General features: G+C 48.3%; 1 protein-coding gene across 1 annotated transcript; it reads right to left on the bottom strand.

The window, feature by feature from the left end:
- Nucleotides 1–24798, bottom strand: cry3a (cryptochrome circadian regulator 3a). Its single transcript, XM_026154955.2, has 15 exons — nucleotides 24629–24798; nucleotides 22567–22730; nucleotides 13895–14003; nucleotides 13645–13787; nucleotides 13309–13493; nucleotides 9763–9851; nucleotides 7896–8036; nucleotides 6765–7076; nucleotides 6318–6469; nucleotides 3345–3547; nucleotides 2847–2945; nucleotides 2636–2764; nucleotides 2458–2535; nucleotides 2257–2381; nucleotides 1–2033 (listed from the first exon to the last, which is right to left on the bottom strand). Exons 1-15 carry the CDS (start codon nucleotides 24653–24655, stop codon nucleotides 2025–2027), a joined length of 1965 nt encoding a protein of 654 aa, XP_026010740.1. The 5' UTR covers nucleotides 24656–24798; the 3' UTR covers nucleotides 1–2024.
- Nucleotides 24799–26122: the final 1324 nt, after the last annotated feature.

Below are 26122 nucleotides of genomic sequence, written 5' to 3'. Positions count from 1 at the left end.
TTCAGTAGAAGAAGACTTTTATTGTGAAACAACAGGAAGTGAGTTATCTGAGTTTACAGTTGTGGGTGTGATTACAGTTTAAATACAGATAAATTAGCCCGGATTCAAACTCACATGAAGCCTGGTCCTTACTCATGTAACTGTACGCAAATACAGTGAAATTACCAGATGTTTACAAGTATTTACTCTGTACTTTACTACGTTTCCTGTGGGAAAAAAGCATATTTACTGTATATATTTACTCTGTAATGACATGAGAAATACTCGGGTAATCACACTGTAAACTCAAAAGAAAACAGGGTAACTGTAATGAAACTGCGCAGTAATAACAGGTGTGCGTATCTTTGTGTATGTGCAGATCTTTGTTTGTGTGTGTGTGTAGCTGGTGGTGCTAACATCAGCCACTGATGCTGCTGTGTGGATTTTATCATACATTCTCTGAGTGGGAGTGGCGGTGCTGGTGGAGGGTGGAGGATCCCCACCCCCCTGGACGCCAGCGACCGTTTGTTTGTCGGCCATGAAGCAGATGTTGGGCAGATTTACAGTTGTAATGATCCCGAACAGCCGTGCATGCTTCACGTGTCCCTCCGTGCAGCGCCGCAGGAAACCGTGTGAGGAATGTTGTCTGTGACAGAATGAGGCTCGTTTGGGTCGCCCGTCTCAGCGCGTTGACTCAACTTGGTTTTTAGTCTTTTTTCCTTCATTTTTGTTTAGCAGGTTTTTGGTTTTTATAAGAAATCTTAGAAAAATGTGATGCCTTGGAGAGGAGTCTGAACGCAGCCATTAGCTCAACCACCACATCTGCAGAAGGAGGTGTGTGTGAGGGGAACAGAGAGGTGAAAATGTGACTGGCCAGGTCGGACCAAACACAAGTGCTAAAGCGCAGCGACCTCAGTAAAAATGTGGGAAAAGCTGCGAGGACGATGGTCCAACAACAGAAACAGAACAAGTCTCAGATCAGGACCTGAGTGTTCAGCCATGCTTCGCCTCCTCGTGCATGACGGCGTCACACAGAGGGCTAAACGACGCCACGGCACGAAGGCTCTAATCTAAGAACGTCACTGTAAACACGACTCAAAGACCAGGAACGGGCTCGGCTATAAATATATAGAGACCTCTGACACTTGTGACTTTAATGCATCCAAATTTCACTTGCATTTGATGTTAGCTGCCGATACGAGTGAGCACAAACCAGGCAGTCGAAGACGTTCCCACGAAGCCAGCGTCGGAAATAAAGGTAGTACGTGTAACATCCTGTTTTTCTAAACTGCTTTAAAAATGCTCAAAGTTAACTGGAGCATCACCAGGATGTGAAGAAACTCCACATCCAAAGCCCCAGCGTAGCGTGCGTGCGCATGTATGGAGCGGTGAGCCGCGCTCATTTACAGCGTGAAGACACGTGCTGGTGAAATGCTGCCCCAGGTGGTGAAAGGGGGAATCACAACCAGTGCCGTTAAGTAGGAGGTTTCGTGTTTATTAACCCGCTGCACCTCCAGTATTAAAAAAAGGCTTTATTTACACAGACAGGAAGTGAAGTTGGCAGGCTGCGTTTGGTGCTTCGGGTCACTCGTGTTACAGCTGCGCTCCTCTGGATGACCTCTTTGTTCGAGGCGTGGCTCGTGGGCGGAGCTTTAGCTGCGTTTCCCTGTTTAAGCCTGTTTGAGTAGAAGAAGACTCTCCGAAGCCTGTGACGAAGGCTCCGCGTCGTAGCCTGGCAGCTGCGTGGCGGTGGCTGCCGTTTAAGACAATAAAGTTTTTATTGGTTTATTTATTTTATTAGAAATAAAGTTTGAGGTCATTTGTTTCTTTGCACATTCCTCTGAGGTCAGAGGTCAACCGATTCGAGCCAACTGACACATTTTCACCTCTGTGTGTGCTCCCTGGGATTTTCTGTGTGTGAGGAAAAGTAGGAAGAGGAGGAGGCGCCTGTCTGGAGCTGCTGTGATTGGAGGACAGGCGGTGATGTCGGGCGTTCCTCTCTCTGCCGGCTCCATGGACTCCGCACGGTCTCTTCTCCATCTGCTCTAGGTTGCCTGCAATGAGACGAGACACACCTGGATTATTGGCAGGCAACCGAGCACGCCACAGGAGTTCTTCATATCTGCGGGGTGGAATGCCGCTCTCTCTTCCTGTTTCACACACGGCCTAAATTTCCCTCAACAAGGAATAAGTCCTGAAATACGGGATGCCTGGCTTTACGTGTCAGGACTGTTTTGGCAGCTTTTGGACAGAAGCTCTGCCGAGTGGTGGGCTGACCTCTGCGCTCTGTCGCTGCATCTTGTGCACGGAGCAGGACGCCGGCTCTTCTTCCCCCGACCCCTCACGCTCCGACTCGCGCTCCCGTTTCCCTGTGATGCCGCCCCGGGGGTGCAGGAGGAGTCCTGAAGGAAAAGGAGGAGAAAGGTCTGAGCCGAAGCTGACGTGAAACACTTCAAATGCTTCCTGCCCGCGGCGTACCTGGGTGCTGAGGCACAGCAAACTCGTGGTAGAGTCGGCTGCTGGTGTTCTGGCTGGTGTCTGGCACTGAGTGGTATCCTGCATCGCACACACACACAAACACACTATAAATACGACATCGTGCCACTAAACTGTGAATCTGACCTCAGTCCACACAGGAAGCTGCGGCGTCATGTACCATGCTGCTGCAGGCGCTGATGCTGCTGTCCAACGCCGCTGGGGCCGGTCTGTTCTTCGCTGTCAAAGTTGAGAAGGATGCTTCCGCTGCCATTTCCTGTTGGAACGGGGCTCCCCGACACTCCGGGCGCTGAAGACCACAGAAGAAGACGTGACTCAACAACAGAGCTGCCAGAGCAGCTGGAAGCTCGGACTGTGTCCAGAGGCCTTACTGTGTGAACTGTTGGTCCCTGGGTGCTGCTCTCCAGGGGAAAAGGCCATCATTCCTCCATTCCCGTTCCCGTGGGTGGACGGCACTGATGCCAGCAGACCTGAAAGACACACACACACTTATTACTCGTAACTTTGACAATTTGAAACTGTAATAAATCTGAACACTGCTGCTACACGTCACAGACATCAAACTACTGCAGGTTATTCCATCACATAAAACCTGTTTGGAGGAGAAAAACACTCCTGCAGAATAAAAACTAGGTTCAGCTTTGAATTCGTTTTTTTCATGTGCATCTCTCTTAAACTCCTGAAGCTACGACGACTCAAACCTCTGGAAAGAATCACATGAGTGTGTGAACTGAAAGTTTGCGCAGCACGAAGACAGAACTTGGCCTCATTAAATATTCTAAAGTTACTGATAGCTTTAGTTCCTGGAGCGACCGGGGCGTGCTGTGCTGTGGTTTAAGGCTAACGTTTCATGTTCTCTGATCTCGTACCCAGTCCTCTGTATCGGCTCAGCTGCTGGTAGATCTGCTTCATCCTCTCGATGTTGAGCCGGCTCGCCTCTGCGTGGTGCACCATGGGCTTCGGGTAATGGACTCCAATGATGCACTTGGCCGCCGCCTGCACAGACTCTGGAGCGTTCCACGGGTCGTAGATGAACTTAGCAGGAAAACCTCGGAGGACAGGTAAGTATCGTCTGGAAGCAGATGGAGACATTAGACATGCTGGCTTCTGTCAGCACGAGGAGGGGTACAAAGTGCATTGGGGTGGTGGTGATGCAGGGAGGTAAAGGGTTAAGAGGAAAAAATGTCATGTCTGAATGTTTCGGAGCTACCGTCTCAGATATGAGCTGAAATGTGTGTTTCCAAACTTTAGCTGCTGCTGTGTGAAGAGCTGGCTGAGGTTTAGGCCTGCAGCCGGAGCACGCTGGTCTGCAGCCCTTCGTGCTTACAAGTTTTAAGGAAGTCAGCTGCTGCAGAACGAAGCTACAAACAAGCACAACACTGCACAGTAAGGCTACAGGACATGAGTCAGAAGCACTGCGGGCAGTAACCGTCACAGGGCGCTCAGAGAGACGTTAATGCTGCCAAACGTGGTGGAAAACCAGGGGCTGTGGTCCCAACAACATTTACTGTGAGCTGGTGTGACGGCAGCCACGCCACGCACACGCAGAGCGACGCTGCGAGAGCCAATCAGACTGCAGCAAGAGGTCAACATCTCACAACGTGCAGAAGATTCCTTGGACTGTCGTGGAAAGAGAGCCACCTACCTACTGCGCTTGGTCCGACCTTACCGAGTCCGAGGAGGGGACACAGGCGGGGCGGAGGAGAGGGGCGAGTGGAACTGTGGGAAGCGGCACAGTGGGGGCAGGCAGCGGTGCGGCCGTGTGGACGCACGCGTGCTCGACGGACGGAGAGCGCCGTGTCGTTAGAGACATCACTGCTGATTGGTGCCGCTAGGAAGACGTCTACTGCAACACGCCATTAGAAAGCACAAAGTTTTGAGCCCACCCGCCCAACCCCTCCCACCCCACCTGGACCAGAGCTGGCGTACGGTGGAAAAGATCTGCCATCGAGCTTCCTGTCCGTCCATCGCTCAAAGCTCTTCTTCGGTTTCATTCCTCACAGCTGAACAGAAGAGGAAGCTGAAGTTCTCCTGAGAGTTCGCCGTTGATGACAGAAGTCCTCCACCGTACCTCCCAGCTCTGGCCCCACCCTCCCCCAACCTTACCCCACCTCCATCCCCTTCAAACAGCAGTGGACTGAGAAAAGAGCTCAAATCTGCCCCCCCTGCCCCTCTGACTGTGGTGGTTGTCTTTTAAGTGGTCAGTGGGCCCAAAGCCTCTGCTGACTGTCCTCTCCCATCGCCACAGCGCCATACTCTGGGCCGGCACACTAGGGAGCCCCCTCATTTCACCAAAAGGGACCACAACCCTTTTGCCAGGAAGATCCGCGACCTGCCGGCAGCACGCGAGCCGATGGAGGGCGGCGGGTGGCGTGGGCAATAAGGGCTTCCTCTTCCTGTCATGTAATCTTTGATGATGTAATCTTCAATCTGCTGTCCACATTTAGTGTCACGGCTTTGGATTTTCACCTCACGCCTACACTGGCAGATATGCAGACATCTTTAAACATAAAGGGTGGGGCTGACTCTCCCTGCTGCATGTGGTTGGATGTTGGATGGATGTGATTGGGTGGATGATGGTCGGGGAAAAGCCTAAGCCTAGCCATGCGAGGGCTGCTTATCCTCTGCAGTCAGATCTGTATCTCTGATCTCGGCCTGTTTTTTACCCTACGTGATGCACATGTGCACTAGTGATCCACGCCATGTGTCTGAGTGAGCCAGCCGCCGCTCCAGCTCCGCCTGAGCCGCAGGGCTGCATTCACAAAAGCAGAGCGCCACTGAACATTTCACAAAGGGCCTGATGAGGGGCTTTGCCCAGCGCCTGGACAGTGGACCGGCTCGCGTGGCACGGCGCAGGTAACGAGTACCGGCGCCAATCGTGCTTCACTGCGATGGCAGAGCTACAGCTGGTCCAACGCCTCTCCTCACTACCCTCCGTGGAATGCTTCATAACGCTCTACCTAACGAATGCAGGCGAGGCGTTTGCATTTCCCTACCAAGCGGTCAGAATCCCTTTTGACGAAATGAGACGCCACCGAGTCATAAACCTGCTCAGAGGGTGCCGCTGGGGCGCGAGTGCCTCAGGGCTGCACAGGTACATGAAACAAACCGCCATCAACAACGTCCATCCACGGCAGCCCCGGCTGGAAGCGCAGGCTGCACCTGGGTGGAGGGGCGAGAGACCGGCCAATCACCTTAAAAGCAATCAGCTACAATCTACGAAGGGGAGAGGGACCGCTGAACTTTCCCCCCAACCCCCAAAAATCACAAACAGAGTGGAAGGAGGGGGGAGAGAGCAGCAGTAATGAACACGCTGCTGCAGGTACACGTCTACTGATGCATACATGTTCAGAGTCACTCACACACACACACACACACACACACACACACACACACACACACACACACTGTGAGGTCGTTAGCATCCTGGATCCCAGACTAAGTGCTGAGGTTTGAACAGACAGCTACAAACAGCTGATGACACACAGACAAAGACGAGGAGGGAAGGACGCTGGTTTGTTGACTTACCCTAAGATCTGGACGTCCCCTTTATCCCCCCATCTCTCTCTCCCCCTCTGCTGTCTTCAGCTGACCTGTCCCTGAGCTGACTGTGTGTGAGACACTGACGTCATCAGTAACTGGCAGGTTCCATCAGGTGTAACAGGTGTTACTTTTAAAACAGGTAAATCTGTCTGTGCTTCCCCTGTGACTCACTGCTCTCCTCTGATGACCCTCAACGCTCTAATATCTGTGCAGTCCTGAGAGACAGAGGGAGGAAGGGCGCCAACCAGGTGCGGGCTCAGCTGTTGGCACCAAGGGGCGATAGAAGGAAAGGTACCCACCTGATGAAGTCCCCGTTGGGGTCGGTGCGCCGGCCGAAGCCCACGGGGCAGTAGCAGTGGAAGAACTGCTGGAAGAATGAACTGCAGGACAGCCACATCCAGCTGCCCGCATTCACGCTCCAGTCTGCATCCAGCAGCAGCTCCTCAAACACCTGCAGCAGGTAACCACAGCCCATTAAAACAGGAAGTGCAAAAATAAGCCGACACCTGAGTGAGTAACATCACTTTGTTTTAACTCGGTTGTTTTTATTCCTTAAGCATGAACGGAAGTTACTGGCAAACGTGCCAAAATAATAAGGCCGACACGAAGAAGGAAAAACACCTACGACATTAAACCCTGACGCACAAAAATAAAGGCAGTAATGCGGTCAGCTGTTCCCGTCTGATTCATCGGCATGTTTCAGTATCGGCACGTCACCGCACCATGACCGCTTCCCATGTGCTCACCTTCATTCCTTCCTCCCAGCTTATCCACAGGTCTCCTCTGGTGAGGAAGCAGGCCACGGCATGCCGGGCCAAGTGATGAATCCACCCCTCCTGCCTCAGCTGAGTCATGATGGCATCGATCCAGGGAAAGCCCGTCTTCGCCTCAGCCCACTTGGCGAGCGCCTCAGGATTTTTGTCCCAGGGAATGCGGACGCAGATGGGGTTTCCCTCCATCTTGTCGAAGCGTGGGTTGTTGGTGGCGGCGGTGTAGAAGAACTCGCGCCACAGTAGCTGTCCGTAGAGCGAGAGTGGAGGAGAGCTGTTCTTCTTCACCTGCATCAGTAGAAACATCACAAAAGCATCGGGTTAAAAGCGTTCGGGGGGGTTAACTCTTTCAACCTCGGCCATCGGTTTTATAAAAGTGTTTCACTTCAACGACGTTCTGTTGATCACAGCAGTCAGTCACCGTTCGACCGTCTCAGTGGGTTCAGCAGCACCGACCTGAGCCCAGCGGTGATGTCACCGCCCTTTCGGTGGGGCCTTCATGCCAATATTTCATCTCTGATGGTTCAGATCTGACCAATCAGATCACTGCATCTGGCAAGTGCACTCATAGCTCACACCTGCACTGATATGCAATGATCTGGAAATAATAAAATGATATTATTCCTCTTTGGGAATCGCCTTGTTGGGCCAAAAATCCCATTTCATGTCAAACTGCGTTATATTTGGCGTGTCTCATAGATTCACAGATAACGTGTTTGTGTGACAGCCTGCCTTCTTTAGTTTTAGCTTCTGATTCAAATGTGTTTGTAGTGTTAGGTTGTGTCTGCACACAACAGGCACAACCTAACACTACAACACTGGTTCAGAATGATTCAGAGGTCAGAGTTTAACATTACAAAGACCTCTGGACAACTGTTGCTCAAGAGCACTTCAAAGATTACAGGAACGTTTGTGAAGAAATGAGGGGTGGCTCAAGACTTTTGCACAGCATTGTCTCGTCTATGGAGTTCATTCGTACAGAAACAGAGTAGTAGATGGGCTCTGCTTCATACACGTCCATAAATGAGATCATCGCTGCGGTGCAGTCGCACCGATGCTTCGGGGCAGCACAAATATGCAACAGCAACGTGTGGGTCTGACGCAGACCTTGCGGTACAGGTCGGTGAGCTTGAAGTAGAAGAGGCGGCAGGAGAGGCAGCCGAAGCGCAGGTATGGGCTGAGGCCTGTTGGGCTGGCCAGCAGTGAGTTGGCGTTCATCCTCGGACGCTCGAAATTCGCCACCCACGCCTGGAGAGAGAGAGAGGGAGAGAGAAAGGAGGGGAAGTAAGACGGCCACGTTAAAGTATTCACCAAATCACAGGCGGCTGGTTTGGAAAGAAGCAGGGAGTGTTTCACATGTCTGTGAACCTGAACAAAAGACGTTTTCGGACAGACAAGAACATGACAAGAAAAGAAAGCGAACAGTGTTTGTTAGAGCAGGGCGATATGGCCAAAAATATTTATCAAATTTGCGATAACACGCAAGAGACAAAATACAACTCCACAACTTTACTAGCGCAAAAACCCATCCATTTATTTTCACTTAAACAAGCAGCTGTTTTTTATGTGCATTAAAGCTATATAAAAATTGAACAGTGCAAATGCAAATTCCTTGCTGAAGGTTTAACCAAAAGCCATTTCCAGTAGAAATGGGCTGACATATCCTGAGCATAACCATGTATAATATCCACCAAAGTTAAAAAGAGGTGCTTTGCAATATTAAACTGCAGTGTGCCAAATAAAAACGTCAAATACGTATTTTTTTGGACCATAAACTGCACGGGATTATAAGGCACATTAAGCGAAACAAAGCAGTCAGATGAATCAAACTTTATTCAACTCATTCTTCTTGCTTCCTCCACTTCTGTACCATTGATTCATTAATGTTGAATTCTCTGGCAGCTGCTCTATTCCCATGTTGCTGCAGTATATTAATGGCTAACCTCGTATTGTGGATGGATTATCTCAGTTGTTCTCCTGACTGAAGTTTGGTCTGTTTACAGCATCCTGCTATAGGATTGCATTTGTCTCTAACCATGATGAACCCTGAAGTTAACTTTTATCGAGTGGAAAAGTGTTAGCGTTCATCCTCCAGCTTCACTGTGTTTGTTGTGCTAACATAGCTGTGTCGTTAGCGATCACGTAGCACATCATTATATACCAGCTAGCCCAACTTCAGTAACCCTACAAACGTCACTGCTGTTTAGTTTCCTGTCTTCATTTATGTTGGAAGTGACAGCAGAGCTGTACGTTTGAATTTGTTCAGAAATCTCTCAGTCAGAACATGCTATATCATGTTTAGGTAACTAGCAAAACTAGCGAGCTAACTTCCGCTAACTTCCTGCTAGCTTCTAACTCCGTTAAGTGTAATAAATCCTGTTTTCATGGATGCCTGGATGTTAAACTTAACTGTTACACCTGGTAAAGCAGCAACGCTGATCATTTTATTAAAGATGAAAGAATTTAGACAGTTTTTTAACTCTGATGCCGCAGTGTTCATTTGACTTTAGGACCTGAAGAGACGGAGTTTAGGACCCAGATTACTCCCAGATTTACGAGCACCTTAGTCCGACAAATACGGCAATAACGACGGCCGCTTGCATGTTCCTTTCTCCCTTCTCATTCTCTGTCGCCGCCATGCTTTTTCGGCCATGTGCATATGAAAACAAAGGCCCTGCGCATGTGCATTTTACCCACATTCTATCGCCATATTTCATTTTCTTATCGTTGCCTAACATTGTACCGGTATTACCGTGAACGGTATAATATGGCCCAGCCCTACTAATGTGTTTACTGAAACAGATGAGTGCGCGTTTCTTCTGTTGTGATGCTGAAGATCTTTAATCTGCCCCATCAAAGATAACAGCCAATGAAAATAGGAGCTGCGTCACTGAGAAGTCCTCAGCGCTTCTGCTGAACGTCATCCCCTCAGAGCTTTCTATGACCACAGCCCACCATCAGCTGCAGTACCCACCTTTCTCTCCAGGTGGCGCTCTATCCTGGTAAGAGCCTCGGTCTCTCCTCCTGGCCACACGGCTGACGGCAGCCCCTCCGTGTCAAAGCCTGAAAGAGACGGTTCACCTTCATCATTGTCCTTAGCAGGTCAACCTTCCATAAACACACACAGCCAATCAGAACTCGGCACCCCACCCACCTGTCTCCCATCCCAGACCTGCTGGATTACCTGAACCTGCTCGCTGTGCCTTTAAGTCACACCTGCACAGGTGAAATTTAAACCCAAGGTACTCAGAGACACAAAGAAATAAGCTTCGACTGGTTGTTGGTAATGGTGTTGTGGTTCTTTTTTGTTTCTTTTGTTTTGGTTTGTTTGTTTTTCCATAACTTGTGTATCTGCAAATATACACATTCTGTATTTTTCATATGAAAGAAACTATACTGTGGTGGGGCTTGCTAATTTCTTGTTTTTGATTTATAAGATAAGATAAGATAAGATAGAACTTTATTAATCCCTCGGGTGGGTTCCTCTGGGAAATTCGACTTCCAAAAAGCACAGCAACGACCGAAGTTACAGTATGTATGTTTTATGTATGTTTTGTTTTGTTTTGCTTTACTTCATATGTTTCATATGTTGTTTGTTTAATTTAAGACACTCCTTTTCAAACAAATAATGGAATGATATTTTGTAATGATTGTGAAGGCACATGTTTGAAATGCTTGAAATAAAAATGAACTGAACTGAACTGACTAGTTCAGGAACAAAAGAGCGATGCTCCGTCATTCCACGACCGCGTGGGTAAACGACCCGTCACAACCCTGTGGGTAAATGACCTCGCCATGACCCCGTGGTTAAACGACCCTGTGGGTAAACGACACCGTGGTTAAACGACCCCGTGATTAAACTAACCCGTCACGACCCCATGGGTAAACGACCCCGTCATTTCACTTCTGTAACCTCTTGAGAACGAGCTCAGAGTAAACGTCTGATTGGTTTGAAAATAAAGACTGAAGATGATTTATTTTCATGTTTTATCACCAGAATAAAAAGTTCAATATTTCATTTCTGGACTTTATTGACGTTATTGATCAGATCTGCTCAGATGCGGCCCGTCAGTGAACCTGCTGTAGGATGAAGCAGAAACCGAACCGGACTGAGAGAGCGGCGTGGGCCTGACGCTACGACTCGTGACAGATTCAACTCTGAGTGAGGAGAAGTCATCAACGAGCACCAGAAGTTACTTAATTGGGATCAGATTAGAGTTATATTGGGCAGGTGTGCATCACTCTACACGTGACCTGAGCGGCAGCTGTGAGTGGCAGATGGAGGCGGAGCTTTGTGGAGCAGCAGGTTTCTTTGAATGGGGAGCAGACTGAGGATCAGCACGTTCATTCAGGAGCACAGAGCTCCTTAAATGTCTCAGGGTCAGGTGCTCCACAGCAGGTGCTCCACAGCAGGTGCTTGCATGAATGGACAGAGACAGATGGCTTCACCCGACTCAGAGCTTTAAATTAGAGAGCAGGTGACAGGTTTGGGGTTTAATTATGGGAGGAGTTCTTCTTTCGGCATCAATCAGCTGACTGCAGTTTCTCCTTAAAGCTGAATGAGTCCAGAATCAGATCCACCAGGCTGGAAGCTCTTTTCCTGCGTTTAAAACAGCTCCAGCAGAGGGCGCTGCAACAAGTGTTTCATGTCTGTTTGTGGAGCTGCAGAGGCCTTCGCTCAGGCTCGGTGCCCGGGTCACACACAGGAACAAATAAAATATGACAATGAAGTCGAGGGACTCAGCAGAGAGGACAACTAAGCCAAAGCCCTGTTTGGGGTGGGCTGGTCCCTGTCGTCTGAGAAACAAATCAGTGTTTCAAAGTGAAAAAAGTTTCAGCCAAATATCTTTTATATTATTTCACTCCAGACACTCATCCAAAGCTGATGTGTGTCATCAGCTTTGGATGAGTGTGCAACACTCAAGAGCTTCAAGCGTCACAGCTTCACTCAGGAGCCACGTTTAAGGTCTCCTGGCCCTTACTTTGATTTTAAAACTCTCTGGGACAAAACCTGCAGGTGTGAAAGCAGCAGCTGACTGACGGACGCTGTGCAGGAACGCCATCAAACTGCACCGAAGCTGTGATGCACACAGCTGCCACAGGGGGCGCTGCAGGCCTGCTCAGCTACACTCAGTGTGAGAGAGTGTGCGTGTGTCTGTGAGAGTGTTTCTGTGTGTGTCTGTGAGAGTGTGCCTCTGTCTGTGAGAGTGTGTGTGTCTGTGTGTGTGTGTGATTTGATCATTGGTCGATTTTTATGGGCTCAAATTGTAGTCATAAATATTTTGTACTTGTAAATCAGGTTTGTATGCGTAAAAAGAATTTGTGTGTGTGTAAGCAATACGCGTGAAACTCTATTTTTCTTCCTTTCATCTGATTGGTCAATGTCATGTCAATCACAAATTTAACAGTCCAATCAGAGAACAGATGGGTTTGGCTGTTGGAGGGGTTCTTTTTTTGAACTGCAGGTCCTTGAAGGGTGATACAGTTTGAAGCTGGAGGATCTCTGTATAAATATCCGATAGCAGTCAGGTCCCCTAACTTTCCGCAGCTGTTGAAAGGATAAAGTTGTGCTATATCAGTGGTTAGAAACACCATCATTACTTTAGGATTAGTTTAACACAAAGTCAGGGCTGACCCGGGACCATGGCTGTGAGTCACAATGCGCAGCATGAAGGTCCTTTCACATCGGACGTAACATGTGCTGCTAATGCTAACTGCTAACTAAAAGCAAAGGATCCAGAATTTGTTGCGCTGGCTGCTGAGCTCTGTGGGGTTTTACCTGTACTAGATGCACCTGCTCCTTGTCGTTTCTATCTCTGACTTTACGTCCTCTACAAGTGTTTCAGTTTTTTTATCTTCAAATGTTCAATAAAAACATGTATGCTAATTCAAAACAAAGAAAGCTTTGTAACTATCCCCACTAGTGAAGACTGTCATTTCCACAGCACTGCCTGCCCCCCAGAGCTCTGCAGCACTGTTGAAAAGGCTCTGGAGGTCCTTTTATTAAGCACGTAAACCTGTGACACAAAAATCACCAAACTCGGACCGCCACAGACGGAAAAAGCTGGGCTGGCATGTAAAAGGGCATTTACTCCCTTCAAGGACCTGAAGCTCCATAAAGCACCCCTCCAATAGCCAAACCCATCTGTTCTCTGATTGGTTTGTTAAATTTGTGATTGACATGACATTGACCAACCGGATGAAAGGAAGAAAAGTAGGGTCAAAATTCATACTTGTAACCTGAAACTTCAGTGCAGAATTTCACACGTATTTTTTGGCCACACACAGATCTTTTTTACGCACACACAAATTCTTTTTACACATATAAATCCTGATTTACAAGTACAAAATATTTATGACCACAATTTGAGCCCATAGATCTTCGGCTGTTTGTTGTTGGATTTTGGTTTTAGGGCGTGGATGAATAAGTACACGGAGATTCTGATTGGTGCTTCAACTACGAGAAACGCTGTCGGCCATCTTTGTGGTTGTTTTCTCGTGAGTGTGTTTGATTTCTCACCAAGCTCCTCCAGCGAGGGGACGCCGTACTTGTCCCCGTGGTCCTCAAGGACGGGCGTGACGCAGTGCCCCATCAGTGTGTCCGTCAGCATCTCCACAGGCATCTCCGGAGGATCCAGCCGGCTGATCAGAGTCTGGAAACGCTTGTAAGTGAGCGGAGGCTGCCCGCCGTTCAGCTCGATGATCCTGCGGAGAAGCAAAGAGGAATCTCATGACACATGACCGTGATCATGTGACCTCAGGCTCCATGACGGTTTGAAACAACCCTCCCTGAATGTCCTTACAGCGTCGCTGTGTTCTCAAGGATCCGCGCTGTCGTTAAATAAAGCTCACTCACTTGTCAAGGTCATACAGGGTGTGCGATATTTTGACGATGACCTCCACGCCCGCCTCCATGGCCAGCTTCTTGATGGCGGCGTCTCTCTCCTTCCCAAAAGGCTCTGAGTCGTATTCAAAGGTCAGCCGGGAGATCTTCCACTCCTGAGAAACAGAGAGAGAGGATTCCCAACAGGCTGCAGGAGCAGCAGAGCAGAGCGCCCTGGTCACATGTCTGCCCTAACCCCGGAGTAGGATTTCCTGCATCTCACCTTAAAGAGCCGCGGGAACACGTTGGCTGGTTGGCCCCTGATGACGAAAAGGCGAGAGTTGAGCTTGCGAAGGCTGGCGTCCAGATCCTCCAAACACTGGAGAAGAAACCTGAGGAGAGACAGGAGGACAGAAACGAGATGCATGACAAAGCGAAAATCATTGACCCTCATCTAGGACGGGAACCCAGGTATTCCCAACACCTGCGCCCCTGCCCCGCTGGGCCGCGAAGCTGGAAATGCCCTCTCAGAGTTATCCACTACAAAAACACTTTAGTAATAATTACAGCTCACAGGAAGATGCTGGATCCTACAGGTGAAACTCGCGCTTTTAAAACCCGACCCAGATAAAAATCATTTCGCTGTAATGAGACAGGCTATGATCCACAAATCCTCTCAGCTGCCCCCTCTAGGGGGCGCCACAGCGAAACCCTGAGAAGTTTCTTGGTTTTTGGAAAAGAAAGCGTGCATTCATGTGTGTAGTGTCTGAAGCTGATGGGGTTCTGATCAGGTGTGACTGCAGGTCCAACAGACCAGACAGAGTCTGATCGTTACAGCTCCGTCCCCCCGTCTGACCCCATCGTTAAACCGCCAAAGCTCTGCCTGCTCCCAATCTGTGTGCGGCGGCACGTGAGCGCCTGCACACACTCAGCCAGGAGGTTTTATAATCACCGTCTGCTCTTTTTATAGCTCGGTTCAGTCTGCAGCCACTCGGGCCTCCGAGCAACATGATGCCTGATTTCAGGAGAATAAACCGGCCCGACGTTGACTTTACAACGAGCGCAGAAACGGCTCGACCAAGGCCGCAAAACCAGCGCAGTCATCAGATTCAGTCAGTCAAACGCAAAAGTCCCCCGGACCTGATGTCCAAGAACGACTGTGAGCGAGCTAAAGACGACGGTGCTCACACAGCACAGCGCTGTGGTTTCTCTGCAGTCGGCGCTCATGTGTGCAGGGACTCAGAGGCTCAGTGCAGCCCTCAGTGTGGCCGCCGTTATTCTGTGCCTGAATCCATGGAAGTGAAACACGTTCTGATCACTGAGGTTTCTGCGTTTTCAGATGGTGAGAATAAAGAGGACAATGACCAAAACAGTGAAGAGGCTACGAGCCCGAGTCCTGACCCTGAGCCACGCGTCTGCAGTCACAAAGACAAATGGCAGAACGGCGCCCCCTGCAGGAGGAACACTGACAGTAAAAGACTGTTCTGAGGAAATCCTCATTTCCATCTGACTGGATGAAAACCAGCCAGACGCTCGGCTCCTTCGTGCCATCAGCTGTTATGTGTGCACACGTGAGCACCCTCATGAGCGTACACGTGCAGAGAGTGAACCTGTATGACCACGTGCACTCAAGCAGGCTGGTATCTTTGATGGGGAAGCTCGCACTGCTGCTCACGTACATGCTGGTGAAAACACAGGGAGGCGCTGTGTGTGTGTCACTGTATGTATGTGTGTGTGTGTGTACAGCCATCCTTATATAACTGTTCTGGCCTACATCTGTCAGAGCAGACACACTCAGCTTCGACCGCTCCACAACACAATCCCTTAGCCCAGTAACCTCATTCCTGTCGCACACACACACACACACACGCGTGCACACAGAGACACACACACCTGTAATGAGTCACAGGCTGAATCGAGAGCAAATAGAAACACTGTCCTGACTGGATGAATTTGGTGCTTTGACACTTTCACGCAAAACCTTCAGGATAATTATCATGAAATAAATCCAGACGTTGTGTTTTCCCTGATTCCTTCAGCACGAGTCACTCTGCAGGCTCACACTTTACACTTCAGAAGATCTGATCAGCTGGAGGCCTGAACGGCTCACAAACTGTAGAAACCTCATCAGGTGTTGGAGCTTTGTGCGTAACATCATTGTTGTCCAGGAGGTGTGAGTTTTAGAGCATTTGTTTCTCTGTCAGCAGTAACAGGAACACAGACACTACAGGAAGTCAGGTGACAGAGTGAACTCTGACCTGATCACTCTCATCCTCCATAGTCCGCTCAACGCCACAAACACGTTTAAGAGCACAAAGACCCTCCCACTGTGTTTGGGTGGGCTCATGTGCTGTATCTCTCCAGCTCTGGTTGGAGTTCCCAGGCTTGGTTCAGTAAGGATGAATTGTTTCAGAAATCTCTCAGTCAGAACATGCTATATCATGTTTAGGTGGAAGCTAGCGAGCTAACTTCCTGCTAACTTCTAACTCTGTTAAAAGTAATAAATTCTGTTTTCATGGATGTTACACTTAATTGTTACACCTGGTAAATGGCCTGTATTTGTATAGCGCTTTTACTAGTCCCCCCTAGGGACCCCAAAGCGCTTTACACACCCAGTCACCCTCACATTCACTCTCACATTCACACACTGGTGGAGGCAGCTACGGTTGTAGCCACAGCTGCCCTGGGGCAGACTGACAGAAGCGAGGCTGCCATACAGTTTGTGACGCCGCAGTGTTGGTTTGACTTTGGGACCTGAAACAGACGGAGTTTAGGACCCAGATTACTCCGCGAGGCTCCAGACTACGGCAGCTGTAATGCTCCGACAAGCAATCAAGCGGTGCAGCTTCGTAGCTTAGCAACGTCATACTAAAACATTTTTGACAGCTCTGCGTGTCGTGTGCTACAAAATCGGTTCGTGGTCAGTAAGCACAACCAGAATTCACACATAAGGCTCACTGTTGATTTGTGAGAAAATTAAAGGATTTTAAGTGCGCCTTATAGTGTGTAAAGTACGTTCTACAGAAGATATGATATGGATTTTAGGCCATATCGCCCAGCTCTACGAGCACCATCACAGACCTGAAACAGATCAGGACTCATTCTGGAAAGCTTCGCAGCCCATAAGCAGCAAGTCCAGTTTGACAGTATGGCAGCTGTGTTTGACGAGTAGAGCTCGCTGGCTCTTCATCAGGGAGAGGGAGACTCAGGCCTGATGGAGTAGCCGCCAGCCTCGCTCAGAGGGAATGCTCGGCATGCCCGACGCTTACGTAGTTTAACAGACTGTTATTTAGTTTGATGCTCCTTTATCTTTTCCTGCTCCTCCAGCATCGATCAGCTGTGTGTACGATTGAATAAGAGCCACGTGGGAAAGCCTCCCCTCATGTAGGTCACCATCACATAACCGCTCATAAGTTTACCGCACTGGCACACTAACCTACATGTCTGCACAGACTCTCACATTTCCCTGAAAATGGCAAAATATCTGGTCCCACATTAACAGGCCACTGCTCAGCCTCTGCACTCACACGGCGCTGGTGCACGCTGACTGCTCCGCCTCTTCGGTCCTTCGCCAACCAAGCAGAACCAGAACCGAGCGGGAAACTTGAGCACGTTCGAGGACTTTGAAAACAAGTGTCTGAGCCTCTTACTGTGAGGATGATGGTAATGTCAGAAAAATCTCCATGATCATCAGAAAAATAAAAGCCTGTAACAGAAGCGTATCGATAAAAATGAGTCCATATACAAAATGTGACACTTTCTTTACTGTTTATAGATTTAATCTTAGGAAGACCCCCCCCCCAAAACGTCCACTTACATCCTGGACTTTTAGGGATGGCGTGACTTTTTACACACATTGAGATATAAAGGGAGCTTTAACATGAGCCAGTTGTGACTGATTAATAAATACAAAGAGGACTGTAGTTAAATGAAAGCTGCAGAACGGGTCGTGGATGTGCCGGTGGGTTTCTGGCTGAGCACAGCAGGGGAGGCAAAGCTGAACACAGTCCAGAGAACCAATGCCAACAAATAAAGAGTGAAATGTGGAGCAGAGCAGCAGCAGAGCAGCAGCAGAGCAGAAGTGAGCTGAAGAGGAGGAGAGGAGCCACGGAGGAGCAGTGTGAATGAGACGCTGCAGGCTGGTGAGTGTGAAATCTCTCAGCAGCTCAAGTGCATAATTCAAGCTATGGTGGCTGCTACAGGACAAACATGTTTTAGTCTGACACGTTAAACTTGGCCCTTTAATGACCACCGGCGTGCTTCTGAATCTGGATCCACCCCCAAGTGTTTTTCCCGGCTGTGTGGGCTGGCAGTCTGCTGTTTACCTCAGCTGTCAATGCACGTGAGCAGCGTCCATCTTTCTTTACACAGTCAGAAGCTCACTTCTGACCAATGACAGCGATACTGAGGTGTGCTTTTGAGGACTCGCTGAATCAGTAAGCACTATTGTTAGCCCGCGCTAGCCTCTGTTCGCCCGCGCTAGCCTCTGTTAACCAGCGTTAGCCTCTGTTCGCCCGCGCTTGCCTCTGTTCGCCCGCGCTTGCCTCTGTTCGCCCGCGCTTGCCTCTGTTCGCCCGCGCTTGCCTCTGTTAGCTGGCTTTCGTGAAACTGTTGGACTCGGACTCTTACTGAATAAACTTTCATAGGATTTGAGAATATAATCAAACTGTTTATTGGGGGAAAGAGTGACTTCTACGATACTACAGCCGAATATTAGCTGTTATAATGTTAAATCGTAACCAGCAGTGGTTGTTCAGCTGGCTCTCTGGAGACGTTTTATCCAGATGTCTGTGCAGGCTCGTCATCCAGGTCATGGGGGTCTAAGGAGCTACAAGAGAAAGTGACTGGACTTCAAGTTTCTTGAAGACGTTTAATCCAACAATAAAATATATGATCCTTTAGTCTGAAGATGGCACACAAAGCCTACAACCTCTTCTCCATCACCTCTGCTGGATGGTCAACGTTATTAGTGAGAAGGGAGATGTCCTTCAAATATGGTGGGGGAACATGGCGGCTTCCACACACTGCCAAGTATTTTGCCTATATTAAATATACGTTGAATGAATGAGTTTGTTGGGAGAATAATTACACACTAATCTATGTATAATTATGAGCACAGGATCCTTCTTCTCTTAAATATGTGATTGACACATGTTTGTTATAATCTGTGTTTATTGGTGGAAAATATAAAAACCTTTATGATCTGTAAAGAAGTCGTTTGTAAAACTGATTTAAGTGTTTATTCTGTCAAATCTTAGGACGTTTCAGCTTAGTCTGGTTTGTTTAAGTGAAGCTTGCAGCACAGATTAGATCTGGGTTAACAGTAACCTACATCTCAGGCAGCTCTCTGGTTTCAGCGTATGTTATCCAACGTGATCGTCTCTGACCTCTATACGAAGTCCTGCAGCACACAGAGGATGTGGGTCGGGAACACAGAAAGCTTCAGAGGGTTCTGTTCCATCAAGTTTACTTTCAAACATGCTCATTCAGGAGACGGAGCCATTTAATCCCGGTGTGACTCGAGGTTTCAGGTAAAGATAACGAAGCTAATGGGATGATGGGCTGCCATCACAGAGCTGCAGGTGTCACAGCAGCTGAACAGACATCTGCTGGCTCTCATTCATCTTCTCCCAAAGCAGGACATTAAAGCTCAGAGCAGCTCATAATAGAAGGCTTCAGCGACGGCGCACTTCTAAGCCACGGTCTGCAGATTTAGTTTAAGACGCGAAAACAAAACCTCAACAAAATAAGCTTCTCCCTTCAGAGTCCACATCCCCTCAGCTGCAGCACAACCCTGCGAGTCCTTCTGCTTCTCCTCCCCTTACGACTGACTCAGAAAAACCTTAAATGTGTTTGTTGGTCACATGAACAGAAATGGCAGGAAAACGCAGATTTTAGCTGTAACAACACAAACTCACTGCTATTCCCTCTGCTGCCCCACCGGGAATCCTTTGGAAATTCTCCAGGTTTTCATCCCAGGTCCCTGCATCATGTCTCAGATTCAAGGCAGACTTTGATGCCACGCGATCATAAAGTGAATATTCAACACAGGAAAGTACGACAGCTTTAAGAACTGGTGTCTGAAAATAAGAATAAAACCTGTCTCACTGGCATCAAACACACTATCAGGGCAACCGTGGCTCAGGGCGTTGTGAAGCTCAGCTGTAACCGGAAGGTTGCCGGTTCGATCCCCCTGCAACACACTTCACCTACTGGTGTTGGCCAGAGGGGCTGATGGCGCGATATGGCAGCCTCGCTTCTGTCAGTCTGCCCCAGGGCAGCTGTGGCTACAACTGTAGCTGCCTTCACCAGTGTGTGAATGTGAGAGTGAATGAACAGTGGAATTGTAAAGCACTTTGGGTGCCTTGAAAAGTGCTATATAAATGCAATCCATTACTACAGGGAGTGCAGAACTATTAGGCAAATGAGTATTTTGTCCACATCATCCTCTTCATGCATGTTGTCTTACTCCAAGCTGTATAGGCTCGAAAGCCTACTACCAATTAAGCATATTAGGTGATGTGCATCTCTGTAATGAGAAGGGGTGTGGTCTAATGACATCAACACCCTATATCAGGTGTGCATAATTATTAGGCAACGTCCTTTCCTTTGGCAAAATGGGTCAAAAGAAGGACTTGACAGGCTCAGAAAAGTCAAAAATAGTGAGATATCTTGCAGAGGGATGCAGCAGTCTCAAAATTGCAAAGCTTCTGAAGCGTGATCATCGAACAATCAAGCGTTTCATTCAAAATAGTCAACAGGGTCGCAAGAAGCGTGTGGAAAAACCAAGGCGCAAAATAACTGCCCATGAACTGAGAAAAGTCAAGCGTGCAGCTGCCAAGATGCCACTTGCCACCAGTTTGGCCATATTTCAGAGCTGCAACATCACTGGAGTGCCCAAAAGCACAAGGTGTGCAATACTCAGAGACATGGCCAAGGTAAGAAAGGCTGAAAGACGACCACCACTGAACAAGACACACAAGCTGAAACGTCAAGACTGGGCCAAGAAATATCTCAAGACTGGTTTTTCTAAGGTCTTATGGACTGATGAAATGAGAGTGAGTCTTGATGGGCCAGATGGATGGGCCCGTGGCTGGATTGGTAAAGGGCAGAGAGCTCCAGTCCGACTCAGACGCCAGCAAGGTGGAGGTGGAGTACTGGTTTGGGCTGGTATCATCAAAGATGAGCTTGTGGGGCCTTTTCGGGTTGAGGATGGAGTCAAGCTCAACTCCCAGTCCTACTGCCAGTTTCTGGAAGACACCTTCTTCAAGCAGTGGTACAGGAAGAAGTCTGCATCCTTCAAGAAAAACATGATTTTCATGCAGGACAATGCTCCATCACACGCGTCCAAGTACTCCACAGCGTGGCTGCAAGAAAGGGTATAAAAGAAGAAAAACTAATGACATGGCCTCCTTGTTCACCTGATCTGAACCCCATTGAGAACCTGTGGTCCATCATCAAATGTGAGATTTACAAGGAGGGAAAACAGTACACCTCTCTGAACAGTGTCTGGGAGGCTGTGGTTGCTGCTGCACGCAATGTTGATGGTGAACAGATCAAAACACTGACAGAATCCATGGATGGCAGGCTTTTGAGTGTCCTTGCAAAGAAAGGTGGCTATATTGGTCGCTGATTTGTTTTTGTTTTTGAATGTCAGAAATGTATATTTGTGAATGTGGAGATGTTATATTGGTGTCACTGGTAAAAATAAATAATTGAAATGGGTATATATTTGTTTTTTGTTAAGATACCTAATAATTATGCACAGTAATAGTCACCTGCACACACAGATATCCCCCTAAAATAGCTAAAACTAAAAACAAACTACAAACTACTTCCAAAAACATTCAGCTTTGATATTAATGAGTTTTTTGGGTTCATTGAGAACATGGTTGTTGTTCAATAATAAAATTATTCCTCAAAAATACAACTTGCCTAATAATTCTGCACTCCCTGTATTAGCAGTTTCTGCGTGGACTCTAAACTCCATCTTTTATTAATATTTATTCATTTTCATTAGTTTGAATGAAAAATGTCCGTCTGGGAATTTCTGGAAAGTTTCTGGAAATCCATGAGAAACAGTCACAGAGCGTCACCCATGTGCACTTCCTGTCTCGATGCCGAAACTGCTGACCAGTTTACACTTTTAGCATTGCAGTCAGCTGGATACGAGCGGGTCACTGCCTTCAGGGTGGATCGTGCTGCGCGGCGACCAAGAATAGCAGTTCAACCCCGCCGGTCTGCACGTGAAGCCGAGCGGCGAACAGCTTGGTCTGACCACACGCAGCCTGGACAGCGATCCTCTAACCTACTTCTGCTGTAACCTGCTCATCGCGCCGGCTGACCTCCTTTCCTGGGATTATGCAGAAGTGAGCGACTGTGAAAGCAGCTGAGCGGGCGTCTCCGGGTGAAACCCGGCGCAGAGAGACCACCGACCCATGGAAAAAAACGTCTGCCGTTAAATAAAACTCATGTGACTGACATCAGAGAAACGCTGACATCATGCTGCGCCTTAAGGAACTGCAGCTTCGCCCAGCACCGGTCTGCTCATTTCCTCCTGCTGGACTCATAACGACAGGACCACCAGATCGTCATGGAAACATGTCAAGTTTGTCAAACGCACGCGGAACAACGAGCAGCATGATTCCAACACCTCTGCTGTTATCAGGAAGGATAAAGAGGTGATTTCTGTCCTTACTGAAGAAACAGCGAGATGATGCTCCGCAGAGAAGCATGAAGTGCTCCTAAACAACACGCCGCTCTCTCGCCGCGTGTTTCTCAGTAAAGACATGAATGATGGAAAAACAGAAACTATTTAAAAACATCCATTTTAAACTCAGTTTCAGCATCAGATCATTTGAAGTCCAGTTAACTTTAATGGTTAAAATCGCGTCCTGATAGGACTCAATAACAGATTAATAACTGATAATCTGATTGTAACTTAAATCCTCTTACCTCCACCTGTTGACCCCGACGTTGGACGAGCCCGCGAACCACGGGTCCAGGAAGTAAACGCACCGCACCGTGGACGCCCCTTGGACCGCCTCCCGCAGAGCTGGGTTGTCGTGGAGACGGAGGCCCTTCCGGAACCAGTGGATGGAATTTAGGGCCATTTTATTCTGAAAGGAAAGAGGAAACAGGAAGAAGCTTCGGTGAGTCTACTGAACCGAGCGGTGGGAGGCGCGTCTCGGCGAGCAGTGGCGTGGGATGGGCCCACAATAGAAGCAGGCTTTTACTTTCTGCTGTGGGTAGAAACAGTCACAACAAGCTCAAAGCACAAGGTTAAAAAATCTTCAAACCTTTTCCTGTTTCCTCACTTCCTGTCGTACCTCATAATCTGATATTGAGCTCGGTGAGTGCAGCTCACTCATCACAGAGTTCTACAACCAATCAGACTAAAGAGCTGAAGGACGGGCAGCACCGACCCCCTCCATCGCACCTGTCCCACAGGTGCTCGCAGGATCTGTCAGCTGCGAGAGAAACGGTGAGCAGAGTGTTTACCTGCTGAGAACTTAACCCGATTACTGACACTGAAACATCAAAGCAGCAGGTGAGCTTTACCTGCAGCGCGGACAACTTTTACTGCCTTTTGTTTCGTCTGAGCTCGTCTTCAAAGGTGAACTCGCCGTGCTCAACAAAAACTCAGCGCCTCGAAGATTCACGACAGACTCAGAGCGCACACAGAGCTGTGAGACATGGACGCACGGTTAGCGTGTGGTGTTTGTCTCCACACCTGGACGTTTGCTGCACGCCTAACACTGCACACCTGTTTATCACACACACGCCATTATTTAGAATGTGATGTAAACAGTGTCATCAGCGTGGAGGAGATATTTCAACCAATCACCAGCTGGAGGCTCGCTTCAGAGGTTGAGTCGTAGTGTGGTGGGCTCATTTTCACTGAGGACACAGTTTTACAAAGATGCGTTTCTTTGTTTTTTAAATATTTTGAGTGTTTTTTTGTTTGTTTTTTTACTGTTCTGCATGAAAAACATACAGACGACACCAAACACCAGAAAACAAGAGCAGCCAATCATCGCTCAGTGAGTCCAGACTGCTTCCACGCAGGCTGATTTGAAATAAACGTACAAAGACAAAACTTATTGAGGTCAGATGACAAGCCAAGCTGTCCCCTCCCCCAGCTTTAAGCAGCATCATCACACTTTCAATATCAAGAATATTAACAATGATGACGACACTCCCAGGGTGCACCTGGGTGAGGGAGTGCCGCTGGGCTGCAGGTCGGAGCTCCTGCTGCTCCTCCTCCAGATGTCCCAAACACACTAGATTATAATCTGAGCCTGGTCTGTAAACTTTCCAGCTGTGCTGCGGGTCTGCACTATGTGCGGCTTCAAGGATCATCTCTGGGGCGAACCTCCTCCTGTGCAACCCGCAGCGCCGCTCCGACTTCTTCCTAACAACAACACAAACTTCCCACTGACCCACTTTCCCCCCGACTCAATCAAACCATCAGCACACCGACCCCCGATCAGCACACCGACCCCCGATCAGCCAGCACAGGAAGCTGCTGGTTCAGAGATCAGCTGTGGGATCAATCCTGGGATCCAGGTTGTGACGACTGCGGTCAAAGCTCCGCTCTTGTGATTAGTCGGCGGATCTCAGACGTTTCTGACCTTCAGGATGTCCAGCGGCTCCAGCCTGAACTTCTCATCCTCACACTCAGCCCACGCGATGAAGATGAAAACATAAACGCTGAAGCTTTCGGCACGCCAACAGGCTGAGATGCGTTCACGGACCCTCCAAATGGAAATTAGGTCACGGAGTTTTTTTGTGAATGGGCTCTCCGCCTCAGCGCAGCTCCGGCTGAATAAAACCGGTGCGAATCCAAACCACATCCACCTGCCCCTCACACACCGGGGAGACCCCCCACACACCTGCCCGGGACGGCACACCCGATACGGCCCCAGAAACGGGGTCACCGGAGCGGAGCTTATGTAACCGGTGGCGCTGTATACGCCGACCTCCGTCTCCCCCCAACCCGCACCCACCCGCTCACCTTGTGCTGGCTCCCCGGAGGTGACATCTATGTGAGGCCCAGGGACGGGAGCATGTCTTCGGGCAGAGCGGGGAGCTGTGCCGGGGTATAAGTGTTTGCGCGCTGGGTCCCTCTGACTGTCTGCACCTCGAGCCGCTGCTGCGCTACTTTGTTTCATAACACTTTGGCTCAGTGCGCATGCTCCGCCCTCTTACCCACAGCTCAGGCTGCGTTCATGGAACGATGGAAAAAAAGTGCACCGAGAAAATAAATGATTAAAGTCATAAAATAAATGAGGGGTGGTCATCAGGAGGAGCTGAAGAGACGCTGCAGAAGCTGCCCAGACTCAAAGACTCCAAGTCAGGAGGGTGGATTTCTACAAAGGAGTGTCTTGTTGTCTTGTGATGGACAGGTGCGAGGTTATCGACGGTTCCAGCCTCGTACAATAACGATGCTGTATTACACACCACATCAGTTAGTTTCACACGAGGCGTTTATGGAGGACACAGCAGCTCGTCCTGAAACCACAGCTGTCATCTCCACATTTCCACTAATACGCCGTCGTCCTATTCTTTCCTACGGCACTGGAATGCAACACAAGCACTGTTGAACGCGCATGCTGACGTGCTCCAAATCCGGGCTTCCTCAGTGGCTGGTTAGCAGTGACGTGCTCCACGCCGAGTCACGTTTATTAGGCGTGGAGATCCGGAAGTCCATTTAAGCTGGGCAGACGCTTGCTGTGTCCCAATTCAGGGTCTGCACGCTTGAAGTACGCGCACTACGCGTACTACGTACGGTGCGTACTATAAGTACGCGAAGTGCGGAAATGAGAGGCTTGTGAAATGGGACGGTATACGCTTCGTCGCGCTGTTCAGGTTGCCTAGCAACCATGATACTAACCGCGAGACACGTTACATACAGCTTTGTGTGACAGAAATGAAGGAGAAAAATGTTTTGTTGGTCATTAATTTTTGTCATGACATCACTTTGATTAGTTGAGTATCTGAGGCTGAGACCACAGGACTGTAAACATGATTGTTGGGCTTCATTTCTGTGCTGAACACTCATTTTAAGATTAGCTAGTAAATAACAATCAGCTAATGTTGTTCATGAGACTAAAGTCATCTCACTGTGGTGATGTAAATATAATATGGACAATATTATAGTATTGTCAGATTATTATGATGTATGTATATACATACACATACATATATACACATATATACATACATACACATACACATATACACACATATATATATATATATATATATATATATATATATATGTATATATGTGTATATATGTATGTGTATGTATATACATACATCATAATAATCTGATTTTATATATATATATATATATATATATATATATATATATATATATATATATATATATATATATATATATATATATATAAAATCACTGACTTTCAGCTTGTTGTGTTTGTGGATATATGACTGACTTTAATTATTAAACATTCGCACATAAATAAGTGGCGTCATATTCAGT

This window comes from Astatotilapia calliptera, chromosome 20, assembly GCF_964374335.1.
Source record: "Astatotilapia calliptera chromosome 20, fAstCal68.1, whole genome shotgun sequence".
Lineage (NCBI taxonomy): Eukaryota > Metazoa > Chordata > Actinopteri > Cichliformes > Cichlidae > Astatotilapia > Astatotilapia calliptera.
The sequence above is the reverse complement of the archived record's forward strand: the minus strand, read 5'-3'. Positions and strand labels throughout refer to the sequence as shown.

What these genes read in the sequence shown, in the direction of transcription:
- cry3a (XM_026154955.2), bottom strand. Translation starts at nt 24,655, where the DNA reads ATGTCACCTCCGGGGAGCCAGCACAAG. An exon ending in AGGGACCAACAGTTCACACA is followed by an intron (nt 2,765 to 2,846) that starts GTAAGGCCTCTG and finishes TGTGGTCTTCAG; the next exon opens with CGCCCGGAGTGTCGGGGAGC. An exon ending in TGCTGTGCCTCAGCACCCAG is followed by an intron (nt 2,382 to 2,457) that starts GTACGCCGCGGG and finishes CTTTTCCTTCAG; the next exon opens with GACTCCTCCTGCACCCCCGG.